General features: G+C 41.2%; 1 protein-coding gene across 1 annotated transcript; it reads left to right on the top strand.

Annotated features, from left to right (window-relative positions):
• Window positions 1–338: 338 nt before the first annotated feature.
• Window positions 339–21281, top strand: LOC139375393 (heme-binding protein 1-like). The gene is made up of 5 exons (XM_071117134.1): window positions 339–1008; window positions 10577–10671; window positions 16128–16269; window positions 16625–16808; window positions 17401–21281. Exons 1-5 carry the CDS (start codon window positions 759–761, stop codon window positions 17570–17572), a joined length of 843 nt encoding a protein of 280 aa, XP_070973235.1. The 5' UTR covers window positions 339–758; the 3' UTR covers window positions 17573–21281.
• The last annotated feature ends 2302 nt before the right edge of the window (window positions 21282–23583 follow it).

Below are 23583 nucleotides of genomic sequence, written 5' to 3'. Positions count from 1 at the left end.
ACTCACTCAGCAACAGCCGGCCTCACTGCCTGATAGTCAGCAGCAGCAGGTCACAGTGAAATATATATAAAAGAGAAATGCCATGCCGGCCACAGTGAAACTTAGTAGCCCAATAACCTGCAACCCGTGACCAATAAATACATTTTCACCCGCGACATAGTTTTCAAAATAGGCAAATTGTAAGAAAACACGAACATGGCAACCCTGTCCCAGGAAGAGAAATTATACGCCATTGTTTTGTTTTGGTAAACGCTAGTAGTGATGGCACGCCCCCCAATAAGGCTCAACCAATCATCCGACGGATAATAGAGACTTTCCCTCCGCTATCCTACGAAAGGAAAGTTCGCATCCCGTATTGCGGTGGGAGGAGTGGCCCGGTGTCGGTCATGTCTTATAAACATCAAGTTTATTACAGTCCACGGAACACGTCGCGCATGGACTTGCTAGGTATTTGTTTTGCCGTCTTCGACGAGTTAACAGTTATATACAGGTTTGAAATGGTTTCTGTAAATATAATATAGGTTGCACAGTTGTATAAGGAAAAGAACATGGCTTAATGCGTCGGAATAAACGTCAAGATTAGAGCAAAAATGGCCCTAAAGTTTTCCTAATTCGAATTTTTACCTGAGTCAGAATTTACCGCAACGCTCTCTGAACTACCACCAACAGCGGTCTTTATTTAGACACAACAGTAGTCCTACTGTACACATTTGCTTTGCAGTACTTTTATATCTAGATAGCTGTTCCAATAGTGGAGAATGGAGACAGGTAATTGTCGTATGAATGGCGGTGGTGGGCTTGACGGTATCGGTGGAGGCGGCGACGATTCCTCAAATGGTATGATCACGCTAGAGGACCTGGAATCTTTTTCGGAAGACCAGCTGTCAGATTCGGGCACTGGGAGTCTGGAAGAGGCGGGTGAGACGATCGAGGACGAAGAGCAACAAGACGGATTGCTGCGCTACTGGCAGGACGCCGCACGGGGACACCAAGTGGAAGTGCCTCGAGGTAAAGCATTTGGTATTAAGTGCACACACACTCACTGTACATTTCAAATTGAGAAAGTAATACGGGTTTTGAATGGGCAATTCGCTTGTGACTTTGTATAGACAGTATAAACAAAACGGTTCACACTGGTTGTGACAACAAAGTGCAATCTTGGCTACTTTGTTTTTTATTTCTCGTTTCATCGATTGTTCTATTTTTTTGCGATTGAGATCAGATCAGCCAACCAGGTCGAACTAGAACTATTCAGGGAGTCGGGGTCTTCAGGGTGCCAGACATTGTCATTCGCTCACACAAACAAAGTATACTTGTTTCACTAGTAGGCACCCAGTGACAATATTAAATCATTTTCGATCCCACAGTCGGTCAATGCTGACGGCTGTCAAAACAAACGGTTACAGTGCATTGTAGGTAATTGCTGTACACCAGCCAAGAAACTGCATACGTCGTATCACACCGAGCGCAAATATTAGACACTTTCACACCAAGAGTGCAAACATGCATGTATACAGTGACTCATACGGTACTATCTTGGTTAGTCACAATGTGTACTCCAATTGATTTAACAGAATGTACTTAATTTAATGGAAATCCTAGGCTGTGAATAATGGTCTTAGTGACTGACGTGAGAATTAGGGGCTTCATGTATTTGTAGCCTCCTAAGATACATGTGCTTTCTTCTTTAACTGACTTGTCCGTGATGTCACTTTTTGTGGGTGACCCGACCAAATTCACATAGAAATGTGAGTTAGATCTGTCATTTTCATTGAAAGCCAGTCAAAGAAGCAGTAGATCTGTTATTTGTGCACTATTCTATTTGATGCTTCCTGTTAAGTTTAGTTTTTTGTGTCTTTTTACTTTCGGTTTTGTACACCAGCTGAAAATACCAAGATTTTTGGTTATTGAAAATATTTCAGTGGCTTAATGGTACAATGATTGCTTGTTTTGTCACTTATGAAATTCGGGGAACTATTACAATTTTAGTAACTGGGAAATGGCAGAGCTTTTTCTTCATATTGCACCTTTTAAAGCCCCATTAATCGGTAGCATGGGTACCAGTCTGTTTAGCTAACATTCCACTCTGTCAAAAAAAAAATTAGTACAAAGACTGGATGATAACACCTGGGAAATCGAGACTTGTCAAAATGATCAATGAGGAAAAATCTGCACATCGGAATCAAAGATGTCATTCGCATCCCAATCTGTTGACCGATGCCAGTTTTATGTTACGTAGGGGCGCCTGGGGTGGCACAGCGATCTAAGGCACTGCATCTCAGTGCTAGAGACGTCACTACAGACCCTGGTTCGATCCTGGGCTGTATCACAACCATTGCATAGGGCGGCGAACAATTGCCCCAGCGTCTTCCGGGTTAGGGCAGGGTTTTGCCGGGGTAGGGAGTCATTGTAAAATGAGAATTTCTCTTTAACTGTCTAGTTAAATAAAAAAAAATAAAAGTTGTCCACGAGAGATTAGAGGAAAACCAATTAAACTACAATGCAAGGGTAGTTGTGGACCCGTTTCCCATTACATGAGGAGCCTTGGTTACTATAAATGAACAGTGGTTATTTTAGAATGTAAATCTTGGTGGGGCAAAAAATATAAAAAGTGTGAATGCCAGCAAAGTCACTACACACTACATTAATTGCTCTATAACGGTGACAAACGGTGCCCACAAACTGTTAGGGCCGACATAAAGCTGTCCCAACAGCAGAGTCTTACCACTACTACACCTGGCTATCAGCTGAGATTTGTCTGGCAGCGAAACAGTTCAATCAGCCTCATTTACTGCCTTTATAAAAAAACATAGCTGATATGGCTGATTTGCTTAAACAAATGTGCTTTCTGACAATTGAGATGTACAAACTATGGCATAAGGGGCCGACAAGTGGATAAAAGGCAATCCGTAATTTTGATTAAGACATTAATGAGCGAGCCAGGACGGATGCAGTCAATAACTTTGTTAAGCACTTTTGAAATGAACAGCGACAGAATTCAGAACATGGGCCATTCTTAGTGGGGTTTAAAAAAAAACCTGTACACCAAGTCAGAACTGTAGGATAAATAAAAGGGGGATATAAGCAGGCAATGAAAGCTCTTACAATATTCAATGATTACATTTTTCAAAAAGAGGTTAAAGGCTACATGTGCACCACAGAGTCAGAATAGTAACATGAGGTGAAAACAGACAAAAGTATTAGGGTGAGGCACATGGGCTACTAACAGCTTATTACACAACATACACTTATGTATACTGTAGCTAAGAAAGTAATACCATCTCCCTGGCATATTACATCATTTATGCAGCAGCATATAACACACTTTTGGACTCACCTTGTTGTGATGTGCTCACTTGAACAGGAAGGTGGTGCCGCGGTCCTTCGTGGGCAAAATTTTGTCATTAAAGAAAGAAAGAGGCTGGATTTATAATTCTGATGTGGATTTTTTTTCTCAGTCTGAGCTCGTTTATTCCCAACTTCCCAGTTGCAATGCTTGCAGTTAGCCACTGTCACGATTCCTTCCCAACTAGTTGTGTAATGTTTATGTCCAATGGTCGATGAGCACCGATACTTCTTATCTATAATTTCTCTTCATTATTTGTCTTCATATGACAAGGATTAAAAAGGATTTGCCAGTAGATTGTCGAATTGATTCATGATGATGACTGCTAGCTAAGATTTTGAAAGTAAAATGTTGATGTGATCTGTCCAAGTAAAGCTACTGTAGATATGTGATTTGATGTCATTTTATCTGTGGCCAATGACCTTGAGCCTTCTTGGAAGGGCACTACTAATGCAACTCTGTGGCAGGAGCCAAAGGACTTGAATTTTCGATGTCTACCCTTACTACTTGGCCGTGACGTAGTGTCACCATGAGTGATAGAACACTAAGCCAATCACGGAACAACGCTCCTATTTTCTGCTGGCTTGCCCCACAAACCACTGAGCTAGGCTGAAACATCTGCATTTTGGAGCTGCCTTACACAAGAAAACAAAAGAGACCATATTTGTATGTGGCTTTATTAACTCCATTATATATATATATATATATATATATATATATATATAATATTTATTTATTTATTTATTTAAACTTTGTTTGCAAACTGGTATGTGACTTGCATTAATGCCAAAATAACATGCAAAACAGGCAATCCCCATCTGCCCTAAATAAGTTGTCGCCACTGTAAATGAACGACTGGATTATGGTACTTACAACTAGGGCCGGAATGATACTCGTTAGTATTGTGGCAAAATAACCAAACGTGCAGATTTCACTTCTTTAGGAAAACAGCCATAATGTTGGAAAAAAAACAATTATGTTGTCATCCAGAGTCACATATATTTATTTTCCAAGCCGTAGTTTTTTTAAAGGACAATAGGGTTTGGTCTGCTTCGTGTTTTACATTTTATTTGCGATACTGGTATTGCCACAGCCCTACTTTAAACACTAACTGAAAGCATAAACAATTGAAATATTGAACTTACTTCCTCGTTAAAGGAAATAAATATTGAAAGCAATGTTTCAGGCTCTGTAAATAGCTTAACTGTTTCCTACCCTACCTCTGGGGGAAAATTATAACCTATACATTCCAGAATACGGAATCGGCTGAAAAATGACATTCAAAACCCCCAGGTTAAAATAAGACACTTATGTTTACAATTTTACCATGGAGAATGTGAATATTTTGGCCTGAATTTAAAGCCCCTGCCCGAGGTTAACAAGAGGCAACACTGAGTGACCCAATTAACCCTAAGGCTAGAATGCAGATTGCAGCGGACTGAATGTACATACACGTACAGTCTGGCTGGCTAGTTGAACTGCGACCAGATTTGCACCCAGAATGCCTCTGCCCGGTGCAGAGTGGAAACGGAGGCCAGTTGTACCTGACCTAATTCTAGGGCCTCTGGAATGCAGACTGGGTGTGCATCAGGCGGCCAGCCGCAGCAGAGGACTGAAAAAGGTACACCCAGACTGTGTTGTCTATGCAGCTGTCCCCAGAGTAAAGTCTCAACCTCTGAGCCTTACTAGTACTAATGGTGTTCAAGAAACTGAACAAAAATATAAATGCAACATGTAAAGTGTTGGTTTCATGAGCTGAAATAAAAGATCCCCAAATTTCCAAAAAGCTTATTTCTCTCAAATGTTGGCCACAAATTTGTTTACATCCCTGATAGTGAGCATTTTTCCTTTGCCAAAATAATCCATCCACCTGACAGGTGTGGCATATCAAAAAGCTGATTAAACAGCATGATCATTACACAGATGCACCTTGTGCTGGGGACAATAGAAGGACTTTCTAAAATGTGCAGTTTTGTCACACAACACAATGCCACAGATGTCTGAGGTTTTGAGGCAGCATGCAATTGGCATGCTGACTGCAGGAATGTCCACCAGAGCTGTTGCCAGAGAATTTAATGTTAATTCTCAACCATAAGCCACCTCCGTTGTTTTAGAGAATTTGGCAGTACGTCCAACCAGCCTCACAACCGCAGACCACTTGTAACTGCACCAGCCCAGTATCTTGACATCCAGCATCTTCACCTGTGGGATCATCTGAGACCAGCCAACCAGACAGCTGATGAAAACTGCAGGTTTGCAAAACGTAAGAATTTCTGCGCAAACTGTCAGAAACCATCACCGGGAAGATCATCTGCGTGCGCGTCGTCCTCACCAGGGTCTTGACCTGACTGCAGTTCGGTGTCGTAACCGACTTCAGTGGGCAAATGCTCACCTTCGATGGCCGCTGGAGAAGTGTGCTCTTCACAGATTAATCCTGGTTTCAACTGTACCTGGCAGACAGCGTATATGGCAGTGTGTGGGTGAAGGGTTTGCTCTTCACAACTTTGACATCAGTGTCCCATTGTGGTGGTGGGGTTTTGGTATGGGTAGGCATAAGCTACGGACATCTAACAATTTGCATTTTATCTATGGCAATTTGAATGCACAGAGATACCGTGATGAGATCCTGAGGCCCATTGGTACGACAATCATCTGCTTCATCACCTCATGTTTCAACATGATAATGCACAGACCTATGTCACAAGGATCTGTACACAATTCCTGGAAGCTGAAAATGTCCCAACGAGTATTGCAATACTGGTTTCGTCCCAGCCCTAGTTCTAAGCACCATAATTCATTAATTTATAATAACCCATGTAAATGGGAAATTTAATGTCACCCATTGAGCATGTTTGGAATGCTCTGGATTGAGTTCCCACCAATATTCAGCAACTTCACACAGCCATTGAAGAGGAGTGGGACAACAATTCACAGGCCACAATGAACAGTCAGATCAACTCTATGTGACGGAGATGTGTATAAAAGGCAAATGGTCACAACAGACACTGACAGGTTTCTCATTCACACCCCCTATCTGTTATTTTTGTAAGTATGTGACCAACGGATGTCTGTATTCCCAGTGATGTGAAATTCATAGATTAGGGCCTAATTTATTTAAATTGACTGATTTCCTTATGAACTGTAACTCTGAAATATTTGAAATTGTTGCGTTTTATATTTTTTGTTCAGTGTAGATACTAGGTTTTCGCTGGAGTCCAGTATGTTCAGCAGGACACACTAGTAAAACATATGGTTGTTATTGGACAAATCCACAGCACCTCCCTAGTTGAGTTGAAGTAGGCTAGTGTCAGAGCCACAGGGTAGAAATTAATGCTATTTTGGTTGGTGTAGGCTGCTGAACATTGAGTGACGAGGACTGATGAATGATGTTCTAGGGTATGCTGCTTAATGAGTTCTGGTTAGACTGGGTCTGGGGCTCCCGCTTGTTCCCTCTCTCTTCTCAGACTAACTAATTGCATGGAGCCATCATTGGGGCATTCTGACTCAACGGATTAGCTATAGCTTAGCCTGCTCTGTTTGAGGGAAAGCTTGGGCTAATAAATCCGGTCCTAAAATACTGTGTTGGTTAACCTCTTTGCTCACCCTCCCTGCCTCTCGTGGGCTGTGAAGCAAGGTTCAAGGTTTAGTTAATTTAGTACCATCGCCTTGTGTCCATTGTCACTACCACCCAAGTACAACACGGACTGTGGCCATTGTCACTACCGCCCTAGCAAAACACTGACTGCATTTTGATTTGCTCAACTTTACACCTACAAAGTGAAATATTATGCTTATTGACCTTTCTGATTAAAGGTTAGGCTATATATATACCGTTTTAGGCTATATCCTAGCACTAGTATGTGATCAATCCCTCTTCATACATTTCCATGGTAACAGAGTGACAATGACTCAGATTTTTCGCTTTAAAATACACTACCGGCCAAAGGTTTTAGAATGCCTACTCATTCAAGGGTTTTTCTTTATTTTTACTATTTTCAGCACTATTAAATAACACATGGAATCATGTAGTAACCAAAAAAAGTGTTAAACAAATTAAAATATGAGATTCTTCAATTAGCCACCATTTGCCTTGTTGACAGCTTTGCACACTCTTGGCATTCTCTCAACCAGCTTCATGAATGCTTTCCCAACAGTCTTGAAGGAGCTCCCACATATGCTGAGCACTTGTTGGCAGCTTTACCATCACTCTCCGGTCCGACTCATCCCAAACCATCTCAATTTGGTTGAGGTCGGGGAATTGTGGAGGCCAGGTCATCTGATGCAGCACTCCATCACTCTCCTTCTTGGTCAAATAGCCCTTACACAGCCTGGAGGTGTGTTGGGTCATTGTCCTGTTGAAAAACAAATGATAGTCCTACTAGGCCCAAACCAGATGAGATGGCGTACCACAGCATTCTGCAGCGATAGCCATGCTGGTTAAGTGTACCTTGAATTCTAAATAAATCCCAGACCGTGTCACCAGCAAAGCACCCCCACACCATAACACCTCCTTCTCTGAGCTTCACGGTGGGAAAAACACATGCACAGATCATCCGTTCATGTTCAATGGTGTCCTTTTAGTAGTGGTTTCTTTACAGCAATTCGACCATGAAGGCCCGACTCACACCACCGCTCTGAACAGGTGACGTTGAGATGTGTTTGTTACTTGAACTCTGAAGCATGTATTTGGGCTGAAATTTCTGAGGCTGGTAACTTAAATGAATGTATTCTCTGCAGCAGTGGTAACTCTGGGTCTTCCTGTGGCGGTCCTCATGAGAGCCAGTTTCATCATAGCGCTTGATGGTTTTTGAAACCGCACTTGAAGAATGTTTCAAAGTGCTTGAAATTTTCCATATTGACTGACCTTCATGTCGTAAGGTAATGATGGATTGTCGGTTGTCTTTGCTTATTTGAGCAGTTCGTGCCATAATATGGACTTGGTCTTTTACCAAAAAGGGCTATATTCTGTATACCACCCCTAACTTGTCACAACACAACTGATTGGCTCCAATGCATTAATTTGTGAAATTTCTTTCCTTCTTAACTTAAGGCACACCTGTTAATTGAAATGCATTCCAGGGGACTACCTCATGAAGCTGGTTGAGAGAATACTGAGAGTGTGCAAAGCTGTCAAAGGCAAATAGTGGCTATTGGAACAATATAACATTTTAACACTTTGGTTACTACATGTTTCCATAAGTGTTATTTCATAGTTAGGTCTTCACTATTATTCTACAATGTAGAAAATAGAAGTAAAAATAAATATGTTTTTGAATGAGGTGTCCAAACTTTTGATCAAAAACCAATGATTGCAAAGTCAAACAAACCATACAAATCTATGCACAAGGACTACTTGTAACAATTTCCACTGAAAAGTTTACAACAACATTTACTTGAACCGTAATGGCAAAAAACTTTGTGTCCGAGTCTGTCACTCTTATTGTGGAATTGTCCTAATCTGATAGTGTGAATAATCCTTCTAAATCCCTATTGTGCTGCTTTCAATTAGGCTGGTTACAATTGTTACAGTAAATAAGAAGCATTTTAATATAGCCCTGATAGTAGAATATTCAGGTGTCGATGGCACCGTCAGCTCCGATAAGCCAGTACAAGGGTGCATGTAGCATACCTCAACTTCAGGCTCCATAAACAGACCAACGTCAGCCATAATAAAAATGGGCCATCTAGATGTGGATTTCCCTAGAGCCATTGTTACAGTTGTTATGTTGACATTCCGATCTGATCCCAAGAACTTAGTACGACTCAGCAATTGGACAAACAATGCATCAACAAATACACAAAACAGCACTTGAATCATTTGTCTAGACATTTAGCAATGGTGCTAATCCCCAGATATATCTGGTCTGCTAGTCTTCTGTTTTGCAAGAATGTTCTGACTACTCTAAGATGTGTAAATAATAATCTCAGATTTTTAGTTTTGAGTTAGTTTCTTATCCCCTCATGGGCTGGAGGTTTGACACCCTGTAGGTCATATGTTCAGCACCCCCGCCCTAGATCCAGGCTAGTGAGACTGAGTCAGATACTGATGGTAGTATAGTGCAGGAGTACTCCAGTACTATTTGAGAAGGTCCGGTCGCACAAATTTCCTAGGTCGCAAAGGTCCAAATGGGTAATGTAATTTATCGGCCTAGTAACAAAGCCCCACCTTGCAACCCATGTTACCGTTTTAAGTTAATTTCCTGCAATTCTATGCATTTTTATGTGTGTTTATATGATACCAGAGGTTGAAACTTGACCAAATGTAAATAAAATAAGATTAAAAAAAAAAAAATGGTACTATGGTTTCCCATCCTTGGATTCCAGGGTATTTTTAATAACTATTATTCATACATTCATAATGGCTCTGTTTGGTATCAGTGTGGGTAATGCCTACTGCAGCCAGAAATGGACATGGTGTGACCGACTAAATAGCAGGGCCAAAGGAGAACCGATATTTGTCCAGTTGGTATTCAATGCCAAGGAAGTATAGCGTACATTCATTAGTAGTCCTGCTGAATGGGAGAGGTGGGCAGCTAGAGAACAAAGCCCCTTGACGACAGATATAACGGGGAGGAAAGTCAATGGAATTTGTCATTATTAAAATTGAAGAGGTGAAGTTGTTGCTTGCTGTGTTTACAGAGAAATAGTGCAGTAGAGTAATTTAATGGCATACTGTTGGCTGTGTGTGTCTACCTTGGGCAGCTTGGCATCCCTCCCCTCTACCAGAGTGACATTTATGAGCACTGACAAACTGGCACTGTGCCCTGGCTGACATGACAAAGCCTTTCTCACGCCATCGCCAGGAGAAGCTGGCTAGTCATGAGTTATTGGAGGAGCTGTAACACTATGTATAGTCTTTAGACTGAACACTATCGTCTATCGACTGCAAGAGGAAACCAAGACTTCTTGTACTTCAGCCATGCCACAGGGGTCTACATTTGCCTTGACTAGTTTGACCTCTATTAGGCAGGTTGGAAGATAATACCAGTTTTTCCTGAATCTATAGAGCCCAAGTCAGGAAATGTAAGAACATATTGTTTAGTTAGTAGGACTAAAGCATTGTCAACAAGCATACAACCGGGTATAGACTGACATGTTGTTGTACTTGAAGGTAGGGTCGCAGAATTCCCCAAACCTGTGAGGTTTCCAGACTACGGCGACCCTACCTGAACCTCTTGATTTAACTCAATAGAAATTAACCCATTATTTTTGTTTTTCTCACCAAAACAGACATGGCTGAGCCCATCCAGCAGATTACCAGCAACAACAATGGCCAACACGACCGGGAGCACGTGCCCTTCACCCTCATCGCGCGTAAGGAAAAGGCAAGTCTATGATGGACTCATTCACCAACGAACCAATGTCTACTCTGCCGGCCACGCAACAAGACGTTGGGCGGAATACCGTATCTCGGGGTATTTTGGAATACCAACGTAATGATTTTCATTATCTAGGATGTGCCAAGTAAATGCTCTGCATTTGGTTTACTTACTTGCAATTTAAAGCTTCTTGGTTACAGCAGAGCCGGATCAATCCTCTCCTGTAATCAAGATTCCTACTGTCTAATATTTGTTTTTTTTGCGTGCAGCAAACTGAGTAACCTTTTGAGAAAGTTGTCAAACTTTATGAGCTGGGTTAGACAACCTTGCAATTTGTTCGCTTGTGCTTATTAGCATTTAGCTAGCATCTGCTATGGGAATTTTTTAGTATTTTGTTAGCATAATTGTTCATTTTTAGATTGGAACAAAATGGCAGCCCTTGTGTTATACCGTATAAAAAAAAAATCTGGATACCACCCAACCCTTACTAAGACTCATTGTAAAATGTGTGGTCCTATTCGCTTAATTCACACACCACAACACGTCACTTCCGGCTGCACTAAAATGAGGCTAGTGGGGGAAACCGAGACCAGAAACCTAGGCAACGCAGTCAAACATGTCATACTGCTGCGTCCCTGGATGTAACTCCTACAAAGGAGGGAGTCATGTCGAATTAACTTTCCACTGTTTCCACAAAGATCCTGCGCTACAACGCCAATGGGTGGCGAAAAATAAAATTGATGTCGGGACACACTTTGAAGGTAAGATTGTTAACGTTGCTGCTTAGCTAGCTAGCCAGCTAGGCTAACACTGCCACCAGTTAGCTGAGAATGGCTAACGATGGCCAACTTAGTAGCTAGCTTTGCATCTTACCAATATAGCTAGTTCTGAAGCTTGACAACTACAGTGGATTAATATTTCAAAGCACTTTGTGGACTCATTTTAAAATACAATATGTGGGAAAGTGATTCCAAGGGAGCAGGTTGTGCAGACTGTGTTAACCTGGACGTCCACTCCAAAGCCTGGTAGGAGGACCATCATCAGAAAAGCTGCAGGGTAGGCCTATCTAGCGTATGTTTACCCCGAAACTAGGTAGACTTCTTAAATCAACCGTAATGTATTTTTCCTGTGTTGCCCGTCATGGCAGGGAGGCAGATGAGCTAAGGTAGTTGTCTATTATGACATGCATCTTTTCTGTAATTTTTCAATAGTTCATTGTCGATTTATGTAACCTAACCTTATCTATATATATGCGCATTGACTCACTGGATGAGGGCCCGGCTTGCCAAATCATGCTCAGGTATAGACTTGCTATCTGAACTTCATTAGTGTTTTTCGTGGGTTTGAGGTATTTGGTTTAACCTGTCAAGTTCCCAATTACAATCTTTCACAATGAATACTCAGTTTCTGCCCCGTCTACTCTATTAACTTGCATGGACTGTATGTAGAGTTTGTCAGAGTTTCACTAACAGAAAAGGTACTCCCAAGTATTAATTTGCATGGCCTGTATTTGGAATAGAAGCTGTAGAGCTGATAGTATTCATTTTAAAAGCATTTTTGCCTTTTCACCTTGCAGTTCTGGCGATGAGGTGGAGGCAAGCATACCCTGACCATCCGTTACGATCAGAATCCTCTGCCTGTGGCGGAGCCGCTTGAAGAGGCACGCAAACCAGTTCCTCCTGCAACTCTTCTAGTGTGACAACAAGAAAGTCATGTTTTTTTTTACACTGGATTTAGGGTCTACCGTACTCTAAAAGCAGAAACAGATTAACACACACGTAGACTTGGCTTTAGAGCTTAACCTTAACGGATCAGTGTTTTCTCTTTCTGTGCTGTGTTAAACTGGGCTTCCTTAAACTGGAGTTAGCTGTTTGTTTCAATGCATCACAGTCCAGGAGGATGCGTGTCACCTGGGTGAACAACTTTTTTTCACCCTTTTCTTTTAACTTCATTTTAGGATCCCTTTCAGTTTGGCCTCCAAGGGGAACTGTTCATGAGCTGATGTCCCTTTGTTTCAGGAACACATTTCCATATACCAGAGTAATACTGGACTGTACTGAAATGCATGTGCAAAGGCCTAGCTCAGAAACACTAACTATACTGAACAAAAATATAAACGCAACACATTTTTTTTAAAACTGAGTTACAGTTCATATTAATATAATCATTAGGCCCGAATCTATGAATTTCCCATGACATCTATGCAGCTGTTGGTCACAGATATAGAAAAAAAAAATGGGCCTCAGGATCTCGTCACGGAATTTTTGTGCATTCAATTGTCATCGATTAAAATGCATTTGTGTTTGTTGTCTGGAGCTTATGCCTTCCCATACCTTAACCCTCGCCCACACAATGCCATACACGTGGTCTGCCGTTGTGAAGCCGGTTGGACACGCTGGCAAATTCTCTAAAACGACATTGGAGGTGGCTTATAGTGGAGAAATGTAACATTAAATTCTCTGGCAACAGCTCTGGTGGATATTCCTGCAGTCAGCATGCCAATTGCACGCTCACTCAACTCGACATCTGTGGCATTATGTTGTGACGAAACTGCACATTTTAGAGTGGCCTTTTATTCTCTACAGCACAAGATGCACCTGTGTAAAGATCATGCTGTTTTGCTTGTTAGCAACCTTCATACAGGGTCAAAATCAGACAAGGACATCACTAGACAGTCAGGGATTCTTCCTCTTCTGGAAGGAGATGATGGCCAATAAAAACTTCCTTATAAATTAATCCCAACATTTTTTTTAGGCCCAAACTGGGCATTTTAGCCAAGGTGATAATCTAGCCATGGCTCATGACTCCTGATTCATTACATTGGACAAAGGCGTCTTCTGTACAGGGGAGTTTTGTTAAGAGCCCCAACGCTCGGTCTCAACATTAACATGCATCACTTGCAGGATGGTTTTGGAAGCATAAGGACCTTCTCTAACTTATCAGCGACAGATCGGTTTCAGAAAAACAAAAGGTTACATTGATACCTCTTTTTTTATAGAGTTCCCACACAGCCATATCTCCATGTTACAGTGTGTGTTTACGGAAGACAGAGGGACCACCTGTGCAAATTAGCTATCTAGCATGCGCCAAACATTTGTGTAACTGAAAAAGGCCAGCAGAAAAGCGTTACTGTCTGCTGAAACTGTGATCACGTCAGTTAAAACAATAAGTGTAATATTTATTTAGCATTTATGAAAGTAGAGGGCATTGTTTCAAGAACCGTATCGCAATTTGGAATCAATTTATTTTTAGAGGGAGTGTTTGTCTGTTTTGGATCCCAGAGCCAGTCTACCTCTGAACATCCTTTTGGTCCTTAATAAATCTTCTGAAGGATCGGCGTTCCGTCAACAGGACAGTTGTAAATCATGCAGCGCGTTGTGTCAAAATCTCAGATTTTAGAGAAACAACAAATGTCGGTACTACACGTAAGTCTTATATCGGCTGAAAGCTTAAATTCTTGTTAATATAACTGCACTGTCCAATTTACAATAGCTATTACTGAGAAAAAATGCCATGCTATTGTTTGAGAGCTCTTAACAAAACACAATGCGATAGGTTTGATAAATTCACCTCTGAAGGTGAAATTTGTACTTACATTCTGAAATCTTGCTCTGGTTTATCATCTAAAGGGTCCCAGAGATAACCTGAAGGTCCATATAGCATGCATGTTTGATTTTGTATTTCCACTCGTTCAATTTGCAAAGAAAATAAATCTCACCCTAAACGTTGTTTCAATGAGTCTAATCACGTTTATCTATTCCTCAGAGATCCTAGAAGGTAACAAGACTTCACTATTTTTAATTAGGGGTGTAGCATGTCCTATAGCACACCATATTTGGTCAGAGAGCGACGCCTTCATGGCACGCAGATGACGCGAGCGGCCATTACTTGAACGACTGTATCCTCGTCAAACAAAGCTAGCTAGATAGCCAATGAGCTAGGCTTTACACAAAGTCTTGTTGTTCACTCATAAGTCAAGTTAGTCATCTGAAATTTTGCACATACCCTGCTATCGGAATTACAACCAGACTGTTGGCTAGAATTATGACCTTTCTCTTGCATTACAAAGATGGTGGTAGAAAAGGACCGTTTTTTTTTCCTTTTTTTCTACCAGATCTATTGTTTGTTATTCTCCTACATTCAATTCAAATTTCCACAAACTTGAAAGTGTTTCCTTTCAAATGGTATCAGGGCCTGAGCTACAGGCAGTTAGATTTGGGTATGTCATTTAGGTTGAAAATTGGGAAAAAAGGAGGCTATCCCTAAGGAGTATTGTAATGGTAGGCTCCTTGAGAGTACATCTTGGGCTAGGGATAATCTAAAAAATGTACATTTTTATAAATGTTTACATACAAAAAAATCAAATGTTTGTACTCTAACAATAAACTATGATAAATTCATCCCGCATAGCTGTTCTTTTTACTTACATAGAGCTAATATGAAATGCTGGAAAAAGAAAAATCGCCCAACTCGCATTTCATCTTTCCCCACTTGTCTGCATGCAAAGTTTCTCTCCAGCTGATAGTTGTTGCACATCAAAGTCACACAATTTGGTTCCTGTGATACCCATTTGATAGTGGTAATTGCGATTTTATGTTTCAAGGAGAAAGCACCATCTGCATTTGAAGTGAGGTATGGACAACCCTCGTAGCTCTGATCTGGCCATTAAAATAAAAAAAATAAAAAATAGGACATGAGAAGGAGTATGATAATGATGCTTTCCTCCACCGCCTATACATAAAGGTTGATGGTAATGAAGGGGATGACTAAAATGGCAACTTAATTTTGTTATCTGAGAACTGATTACGTTCCGTATTTTCCCCAAGGACTGAATACCACTTGTGGTTTAAAATCCTGGTCGCAGCGCCAACGCATTTCCACTGTCACTGACAGCTGTTTCTGTTGAGACCTGACACCAAGGCTGACTAGTTGTGTTTACAATATGATGAAAGCTGATATGACTGGGATTGCCATTTTATTTTGGATGGGGAAGAGGCAATCCCCTCAGCCAATTCAATAAGCCTCCTAGTCACTTGGTGAAAGTATTTTTTTTTAAATGGTCTGATTTCCTCAAGTTAGGGTTTGGCTGGAGTGTTAAACAAAGGAGAGATGTGTTATCTTTTAATGTCTGTGTCAATCAACAAATCCCAGACCCATCAGTAGAGTTGAAAATGTGATGGAAACCCATTTTAAACTTGTATTTGGTACATGGGAATTTAACATCACGCACAGCCTTTTATCTGCAAAAAAATAATGTTTGATGGAAACATCCCTGGGGGGAAATGCTCATTTTATGTAGATTTTACAATATTTGCATGAAATTCTGTCGCTAATTGAATGGAAACCTAGCTACTGACGACTGAATCTATTAACATGCTGAAACAAAGTGGTTGTTGTTACACTGCATTGGGCATTATTAAATGCTTAGGTAGTGACCCAGTGCTCTGTTTGTGTGTACACAGTGTGGAGACATGCTCTATGAGAAGAGACACTATGAGAAGGCCCACTGGGCGTGTATCACGGTTCATGAGGACACCTACGAGCAGAGCATCTGTTACGGCTTCATGAAGCTCATGAGATACATCTGCCAGCAGAACTCCTCAGGTGAGCCCAAAGCAGCCTTCATCGGAGTCATTGGGCCTATATTCTTCGAACATTATCCTTGTTTATGTAACAGTATAACTTTAGACCGTCCCCTCGCCCATACCCGGCGCGAACCAGGGACCCTCTGCACACATCAACAGTCACCCACGAAGCATTGTTACCCATCGCGCCACAAAAGCCGCGGCCCTTGCAGAGCGAGGGGAACCACTACTTCAAGGTCTCAGAGCAAGTGACGTCACCGATTGAAACGCTATTTAGCGCGCACCGCTAACTAAGCTAGCCGTTTCACATCCGTTACATTTAGCCAAGTCTAGTTCAGACGCCTGACTCTTGGTTGTCCATGTCCTGTCCTTAGGTAGCTATCTGGGTATGACCATCCCTATCCTGACTGTGATCCGTACGGACGAGAACCACTCTGTCTTATCCAGGGACGTCACTGTGGCCTACTACCTGCCCACAGAATACCAAGTCCAGCCACCCCTGCCTTCTGACACTGAAATAAGCATTGAGGAATGGCCTGCCACCATTGTATACACAAGGTAGGAGTTTGGAATTATTTTGCTCTGCTTGGTCAATTTTATGGCAATACAATATGAAAGTAGATGAATTATAAACTTTTTAAATTGTAATCATTACTGGAACCACTGTCAGTTTGAGGCATAAACAAGTTCAGTTTCTAGTAAAACGAGTGAATTTCACATTTTTTTCGGCCTACAGTTAGTCAAGAAGTTAGCTTGCTGGTTTTCTGGAACCCAGAACCAAATTTCATGTACGTAACTAGCTAGCTACTCGATTGGATACAAACATTAAGTCAGTCACGTGAGGCTATTTAGCTAAAGTTAATGACATTATTTCAGTCGGTTAGCCACCAATACTTTTATGCTAGCCACCATGTTGATGCATCCTTCTTCCAAAAATGACAGTGGCTACAGTTTTGTTTTAAGTTAGCATATTGTTTTGGACAATCTCAAATCGAGTCTCTATTCAAAAGCCTAGTGAATTTACATAGCAGAATGAGAGTAAGGAAGTTATAATGACTCCAGTGTTAGACCTGCACCTGCAAACGCACACCTCCCTTACTTGAAATCAAATCTCATTCGATTCCTATGTGCCCTGTGTTCTAACCTCCAGGTCCTTCACTGGCGCCACAAACGAGGTGACCATCATTAATGAGATCAGCGCCATGGCGGAAATGCTGGACTCTCCTGCCATGCATGTGAATGACTCGTTCATCGTGGCCGGCTACACCAACCCTGCGGTGGCGAACCGACAGAATGAGATTTGGTTCCTGGAGCGGCCTTGAGGGTCAGCCTAACCTTGGCCCATCCTCCTAAACCTGACCCACCCAACACCCCCGTCCTCATCCCATCCTACTGATTCACCCCTTCCTGTTCTAGAGAGAAGAGACTTTAGGGGCTTTGCTGAAAAGGGCCCTTATTACTAGTCCTGTGCGAGGCTGCATCCTTTGGGTCCATGAACACCTTTACGATAGGGCATCTAGTCTAGATATTTTACTCTATTTTCCTCACATAGTTGGGGCTTGACATTCACTTATTTTAGTCACTTGTCATTCGGACAAGTAGGACAGACTTTTCATTTTACTTGTCCAAAAAAAAAAAAATAATGGGCCGCAACACTATTTTTTACATCATTGTATGATGAAAGGAACCACTTTACAAAATAAAATGGAGAATCAGACAAAAAATGTAGGAAACCATCTATCTATTGGCTTCTTTGCCTGTCTCAAAATACAAACACTGCCCCTTTTAAGGCTCTCCTGGAGGATAGTTGGCCACCCTTAGCCTATAAAATATTGCAACGTTACAACTACAACCAAATACTTTGTCTTCGTAAAAATAATTCCCTTTGCCAATAAGGTAGACTACGTCAAAGCAAAGTAAGTAACAAATATGGGATATCTTTTGACCGCGTGTGAGTTATTTGTCAATGAGGCTATTCTAATAATATTTTGAACGTTGTCAGAATGACATGGCCAATGTTTAATAGAGGGGGGAATCCCAGCTCACCAACTGTCAGATGTATTTCTCAACTCACAATGTTGAGCGCTTGATAGGTTTTACAACAGGGTTATGTAGCATTGCTTTACTAATGCACCCGTTCATCAATGTTGCACTGGAGTGCCGGTGACATGACATTAATGCACGCTGAATAGTTAGTTACAGAAAACTAGCCAGGCTAAACAAGATGTTTTGAATTGGCTATGTAGTTTTAGTCTGTTGTCTGTCATTATTAAAGGTTACCTCGCTGCTATAATGTCTGTCTGTCCGTCCATGGGCCTGCTCACACACGCAGGTGATTCACACACCATGACTTTTCCAGGATTTTAATGACCGTACTGTTTGCTGACCAAAATGAGCTATAACTGGGTAAAAAAATAAAAATAAACTAGCAAGGAATATCAACAAATGTGCACACACTCGTGCCTGTCAATGCAATACAATTCTACTCAGATGCGAACAGTGCAAAACATCGCATACGGGAGACACTTGTTTGATAGTGATTTTTGTGATATATTTTTACTTGTCCCGGACAAGTGTTAATGTTGAGCCCTGACAGTCTTGACGACCTCCGAAGGGTGAGGAGTCATGTGACGTTTACTTGATGTTTTGTGAGAAGTGGATGGATATTAGAGCCATGCCTTTAGAGAGTTGGGCCAACTGTTAGGTTGTAAAATATCTTTCTAATTCTAGATATTCAGTGACATAGCGTTGTTTAAATATTCCCCATGTCATGTGAATGGAGACAGCTAACATGGCTGCCATAGAATGTTGAATATTGTTCTAAATTCTAGACAGTGACATGGTGTTTAGATATTCCCCATGTCATGTGAATGGAGACAGCTAACATGGCTGCCATAGAATGTTGAATATTGTTCTAAATTCTAGACAGTGACATGGTGTTTAAATATTCCCCATGTCATGTGAATGGGGACAGCTACCATGGCTGCCATAGAATGTTATAGTGTCATGTAAAGGCATCAATGCAGAAACCTCAATGTCCCATCTCTCTAAATACATGGTTCTGGTGGATCCTAGTTATTGCGCCAGTCACACTGTAAACCTTGAAGAACTGGAATCCTTACCAGGTTATTAACAATCCTGAACGATGACTGCTATTCCAGTCTGCTTTAGGGGGGGGATAAGTGCAGTCTTCACCATGGTAACTACCACCGTTTAGACAATCTAATGCGATAGGAGGGTGGATGTATTCGTTATGAAGTGTAAGTAAATTGTCATTCTCTTTCTGTCAATGAAAAACACTGAACATGACACAGACAAACACCGGATAAATTTAACAGCCAACAGTCTGAATGTATAAGCATGGTGAGACAGAGAAAATACGTATTACTACAAACCAAAATCACTTACCTTTTGTTGTATGACAATCGAGCAGCTATCTGCAGCGTACTACACTTTTCTATGCTCTGAGAGTCAATGCATTCCTCATTCTTAAAGCCATGATGTTCACAAACAACCTAATTCTGTCTCTTTACCTACTGTTCCAATCCAGACATTGTTGTGTGTCCGTGTACTATTCGCAAGTTACCTGACACTGCTGACGAGAAAAGAGTAACATTGAAAACAGAGTAAAAGCATGGAGCAGTGTGATGGAGCTGCCTATCATATACACGGTTATATTTGTTTATCTGAGTAAGAAAAGTGATTTATTAGTCCACAGCATTAGGGTTCTATACCCCATTTTAGCGAAAATCCATTAAAGCTCAAAATAACGAGAGGTATTTTCTATCTTCCAAATATTTTGTAATGGAACCAATTACTAAGAGGATGAATTTAGCATAAGAAAAGTGATGTGTATCATAATCTATTTTGTTGACTCAACAAGTTCAAGCTCTATCAGTTGTTTTAAAGGAGAATAGGCCATTATTGCTCAACACCGGGCTGTATATTGAAGTAGCTGTGACAACACCAGTCACAGTATGTCAGGTAACTGTACTTTGCCAAATAATCACTGTGTAAGGTCTTGTTCAGGAGATCATCTTTCTCATTAATGACCAGTCATAACCATTATTTAACCATGTTCCGCATTCAGCAGCATGTAAACAAACAGCGTCTCAGTCACTTAAAATCGCCAAGTCCAGTCTGAAAGTAGTTCACAGAACCTGTCGTCCCCATGACTTCATGATCAGTGTAGTGATATAACGCGCGCCTTTTAACCAAGTTGTTTCAGTGGTGGTTAGTCTTAACTGTTTGGCCTCTGCAGCTTTTTACACTTTAGGTTAGTTGTTTTCCTGCCCGTAATCAGAGCTGATGTAGGATGTAACGTTAAAGTCCTAAATGTGATGTAGACACCACGTAGGATGAAACGTTAAAGTTCTAAATGTGATGTAGGATGTAACGTTAAAGTTCTAAATGTGATGTAGACACCACGTAGGATGAAACGTTAGTTCTAAATGTGATGTAGGATGTAACGTTAAAGTTCTAAATGTGATGTAGACACCACGTAGGATGAAACGTTAGTTCTAAATGTGATGTAGGATGTAACGTTAAAGTCCTAAATGTGATGTAGACACCACGTAGGATGTAACGTTAAAGTCCTAAATGTGATGTAGACACCACGTAGGATGAAACGTTAGTTCTAAATGTGATGTAGACACCACGTAGGATGTAACGTTACTTCTAAATGTGATGTAGACACCACGTAGGATGTAACGTTACTTCTAAATGTGATGTAGACACCACGTAGGATGTAACTGTTAGTTCTAAATGTGCACGGAATTGGAGAATGCTCAATGATTTGAACTGGGTGTCCGCCATGACTCCAACACGTCTAACTAACAGACTGGTCCTTTGGGAACAATTGGAGCGAAGGCAGTTTGGGGGATTTTTGCAAACATTTTTCAGTGTTTTTCGTAAAAGTGTGCTGTGCAGAAAAACATTTGAAATGCAATGACGAAAGCTACTATGGATTTCTTGATTGTTTTTGTTAAAATGTTTTGTTTCCTTTTAAGAAATAAAAATGATATTAAATCTATGGGCCTTCGTGTGATTCTAGCAAGGATGGTGGGGATAGATATTTCCCTATTAAAATATACAATCCTAATAGTAACAGACTACCACTTTATACAAAAGTTTCATTGGTCAAGTCCAAACATACGAAAACAGATCAGCATCTGGAAAGTCTGGCTTTGAACCGATATGGTGCCAGTGAGCACAGAAATGGCACCAGACTAGAAATGAGGCTATTGAAACCTGAATGTTGAGGCATGAGGTTACTAGACCCCAGCTCAGTGCTGTGCCTGAGGGAGCAGGAATCACCAGAGGGAACATCCTGACACCGTACTGAAAAATGACCCGACTCACACCCACATCAAGTGTGTACATTTCTTTCACGAGATCAAAATGCATAGTCTACAAAAGAGGGCAAGGGGCACACCCTTTTTTTCTTGGGAACAAATATTCTTCCCCCATGACAAGAACAATTGGGGGCTCAGCTACAATCAGTTACACAAACCCTAACAAAAGGGAACCATGCACCATTTATCACCATACCATATCAGGCGGTCACATTGATATTATGCAATGCCCAGGGAGAGGCAAACCTATGTAGGTTACACCAGTTGCCCTCAACATTGAGTAAGACAATGAAGGAGATGCTTGCTGAGGCAAACCTGTTGTGGCCATGGCATCTTGTCTAGACCATCATCCAAGAGACTTCCTTACAGGGAAACTAAGCCGGCCACGCTCAAATAGATCTTGCATCTATTTGAGAAGCTAGACTCAAAATCAAATGTATTTATATAGCCCTTCTTACATCAGCTGATATATCAAAGTGCTGTACAGAAACCCAGCCTAAAACACCAAACAGCAAGCAATGCAGGTGTAGAAGCACGCGCTGCAAGTCCTGCCTATCCTATCTCATTGGTTTTCACGAGCATACAAACCCAGGAGAGAATCATCAAAGATAACTAAAAACTAACTAGGTTTCCCCTTTTATCGCTGGAGTAGAGAAACACACAATTCTGCATGACTCCGGGTCAACATTCTGCAAAGAACCAGGAAAAATATATAAGACCATAGCAGTGGAGGCTGGTGGGAGGAGCTACACGAGGATGGGCTCATTTTAATGGCTGGAATGGAATAAATGGAACGGTATCAAACACAAACATATGGAAACAACACGTTTGACTCCGTTCCATCTATTCCATTTCAGCCATTACAATGAGCCCGTTGTATAGTACCTCCCTCCTGCCTCCACTGGACCATAGGCGTGTTGGGTTAAATAACAACCCAGCATTCATGTCCCGAGTCAAACTTAGCTAGCTAAAAGTCTATTGAATGTTTTGTGTGTTTCGACCCTTCCCGAAATGAATATAATTGATTCATAGTTGGTTTTAGTATTTCAACCTGCGTGTCATGATCACATCTGGTGTGATGGACAAAAATCAACATGCGCATGATGGCGCATACAACTGCGTGGCCGGTTTGGTCAGGGTGTTAAGAAATGCAGCACTTCAGACTAGAGTTGGTGCACTAACTAGGGCCTGTTGTTCAGCAGCACCACAAGGGTCCAGTCTCCTCCTGGCTGAGAATTAATTTATCCGATTCCCCTAGCAACCAGTCACTTCAGCTCCAGTGGCTTGATGGCTGTTGACAGTGGTTGAGGAGTAGTTTATAGCCCTATAACATTTTCTCAATTTTAGTTTAAGGTTTTACTCGAAATCCCCCCCCAACCAAATTGGACATTCTAAGTCCACAATGCTTAAACCACATCGGGAGACCACTTTTGAGGTCTGGGTAAAATCAAACATTGTAATATTTGGTTGTAGATACCCTTTAATTAAACTGTGCACCAGTCAAACACTTGTTTGGTTAGTGATGTTTCTGTAGCAAACGTGATTGCAGAGCTTACTAAACAAATCGTCACTGAATTTATGCAAATAATCATATCATTGATTGATGTATTGATTGTTATAAATAATCATGATCATCATTCTGCCAGGTAGGCTATGCTTGTAATTAGCATTTAACCGAGAAAAGCCTTTCCATCTACCAGAAGACGATTAGCATTATCGCTAACTGCTACACAACACTCACAAACACGGGCAATACGAATCACTGATGCATTTTGTTAATGTCTTATGATAATCTTGGACAAATTAATACACAAATAAATTCAATAGATTTAGTTGATTTCAGTACAATTTTGAATATTGTTGAATTATGTTTCAATGTCTGGATTCCGTGAATCCATCCAAGTTCTCCACGTGGCAGATTTTATAGGACACTTGTAGTTGCTGGATTGGGCCTTTGCTCTCGAGCCAAAGCATTCTAC

Source organism: Oncorhynchus clarkii, chromosome 19, assembly GCF_045791955.1.
Source record: "Oncorhynchus clarkii lewisi isolate Uvic-CL-2024 chromosome 19, UVic_Ocla_1.0, whole genome shotgun sequence".
In the NCBI taxonomy this organism is placed as follows: Eukaryota; Metazoa; Chordata; class Actinopteri; order Salmoniformes; family Salmonidae; genus Oncorhynchus; species Oncorhynchus clarkii.
Note: the sequence above shows the minus strand (reverse complement) of the source record. Positions and strands in the feature narration are given on the sequence as shown.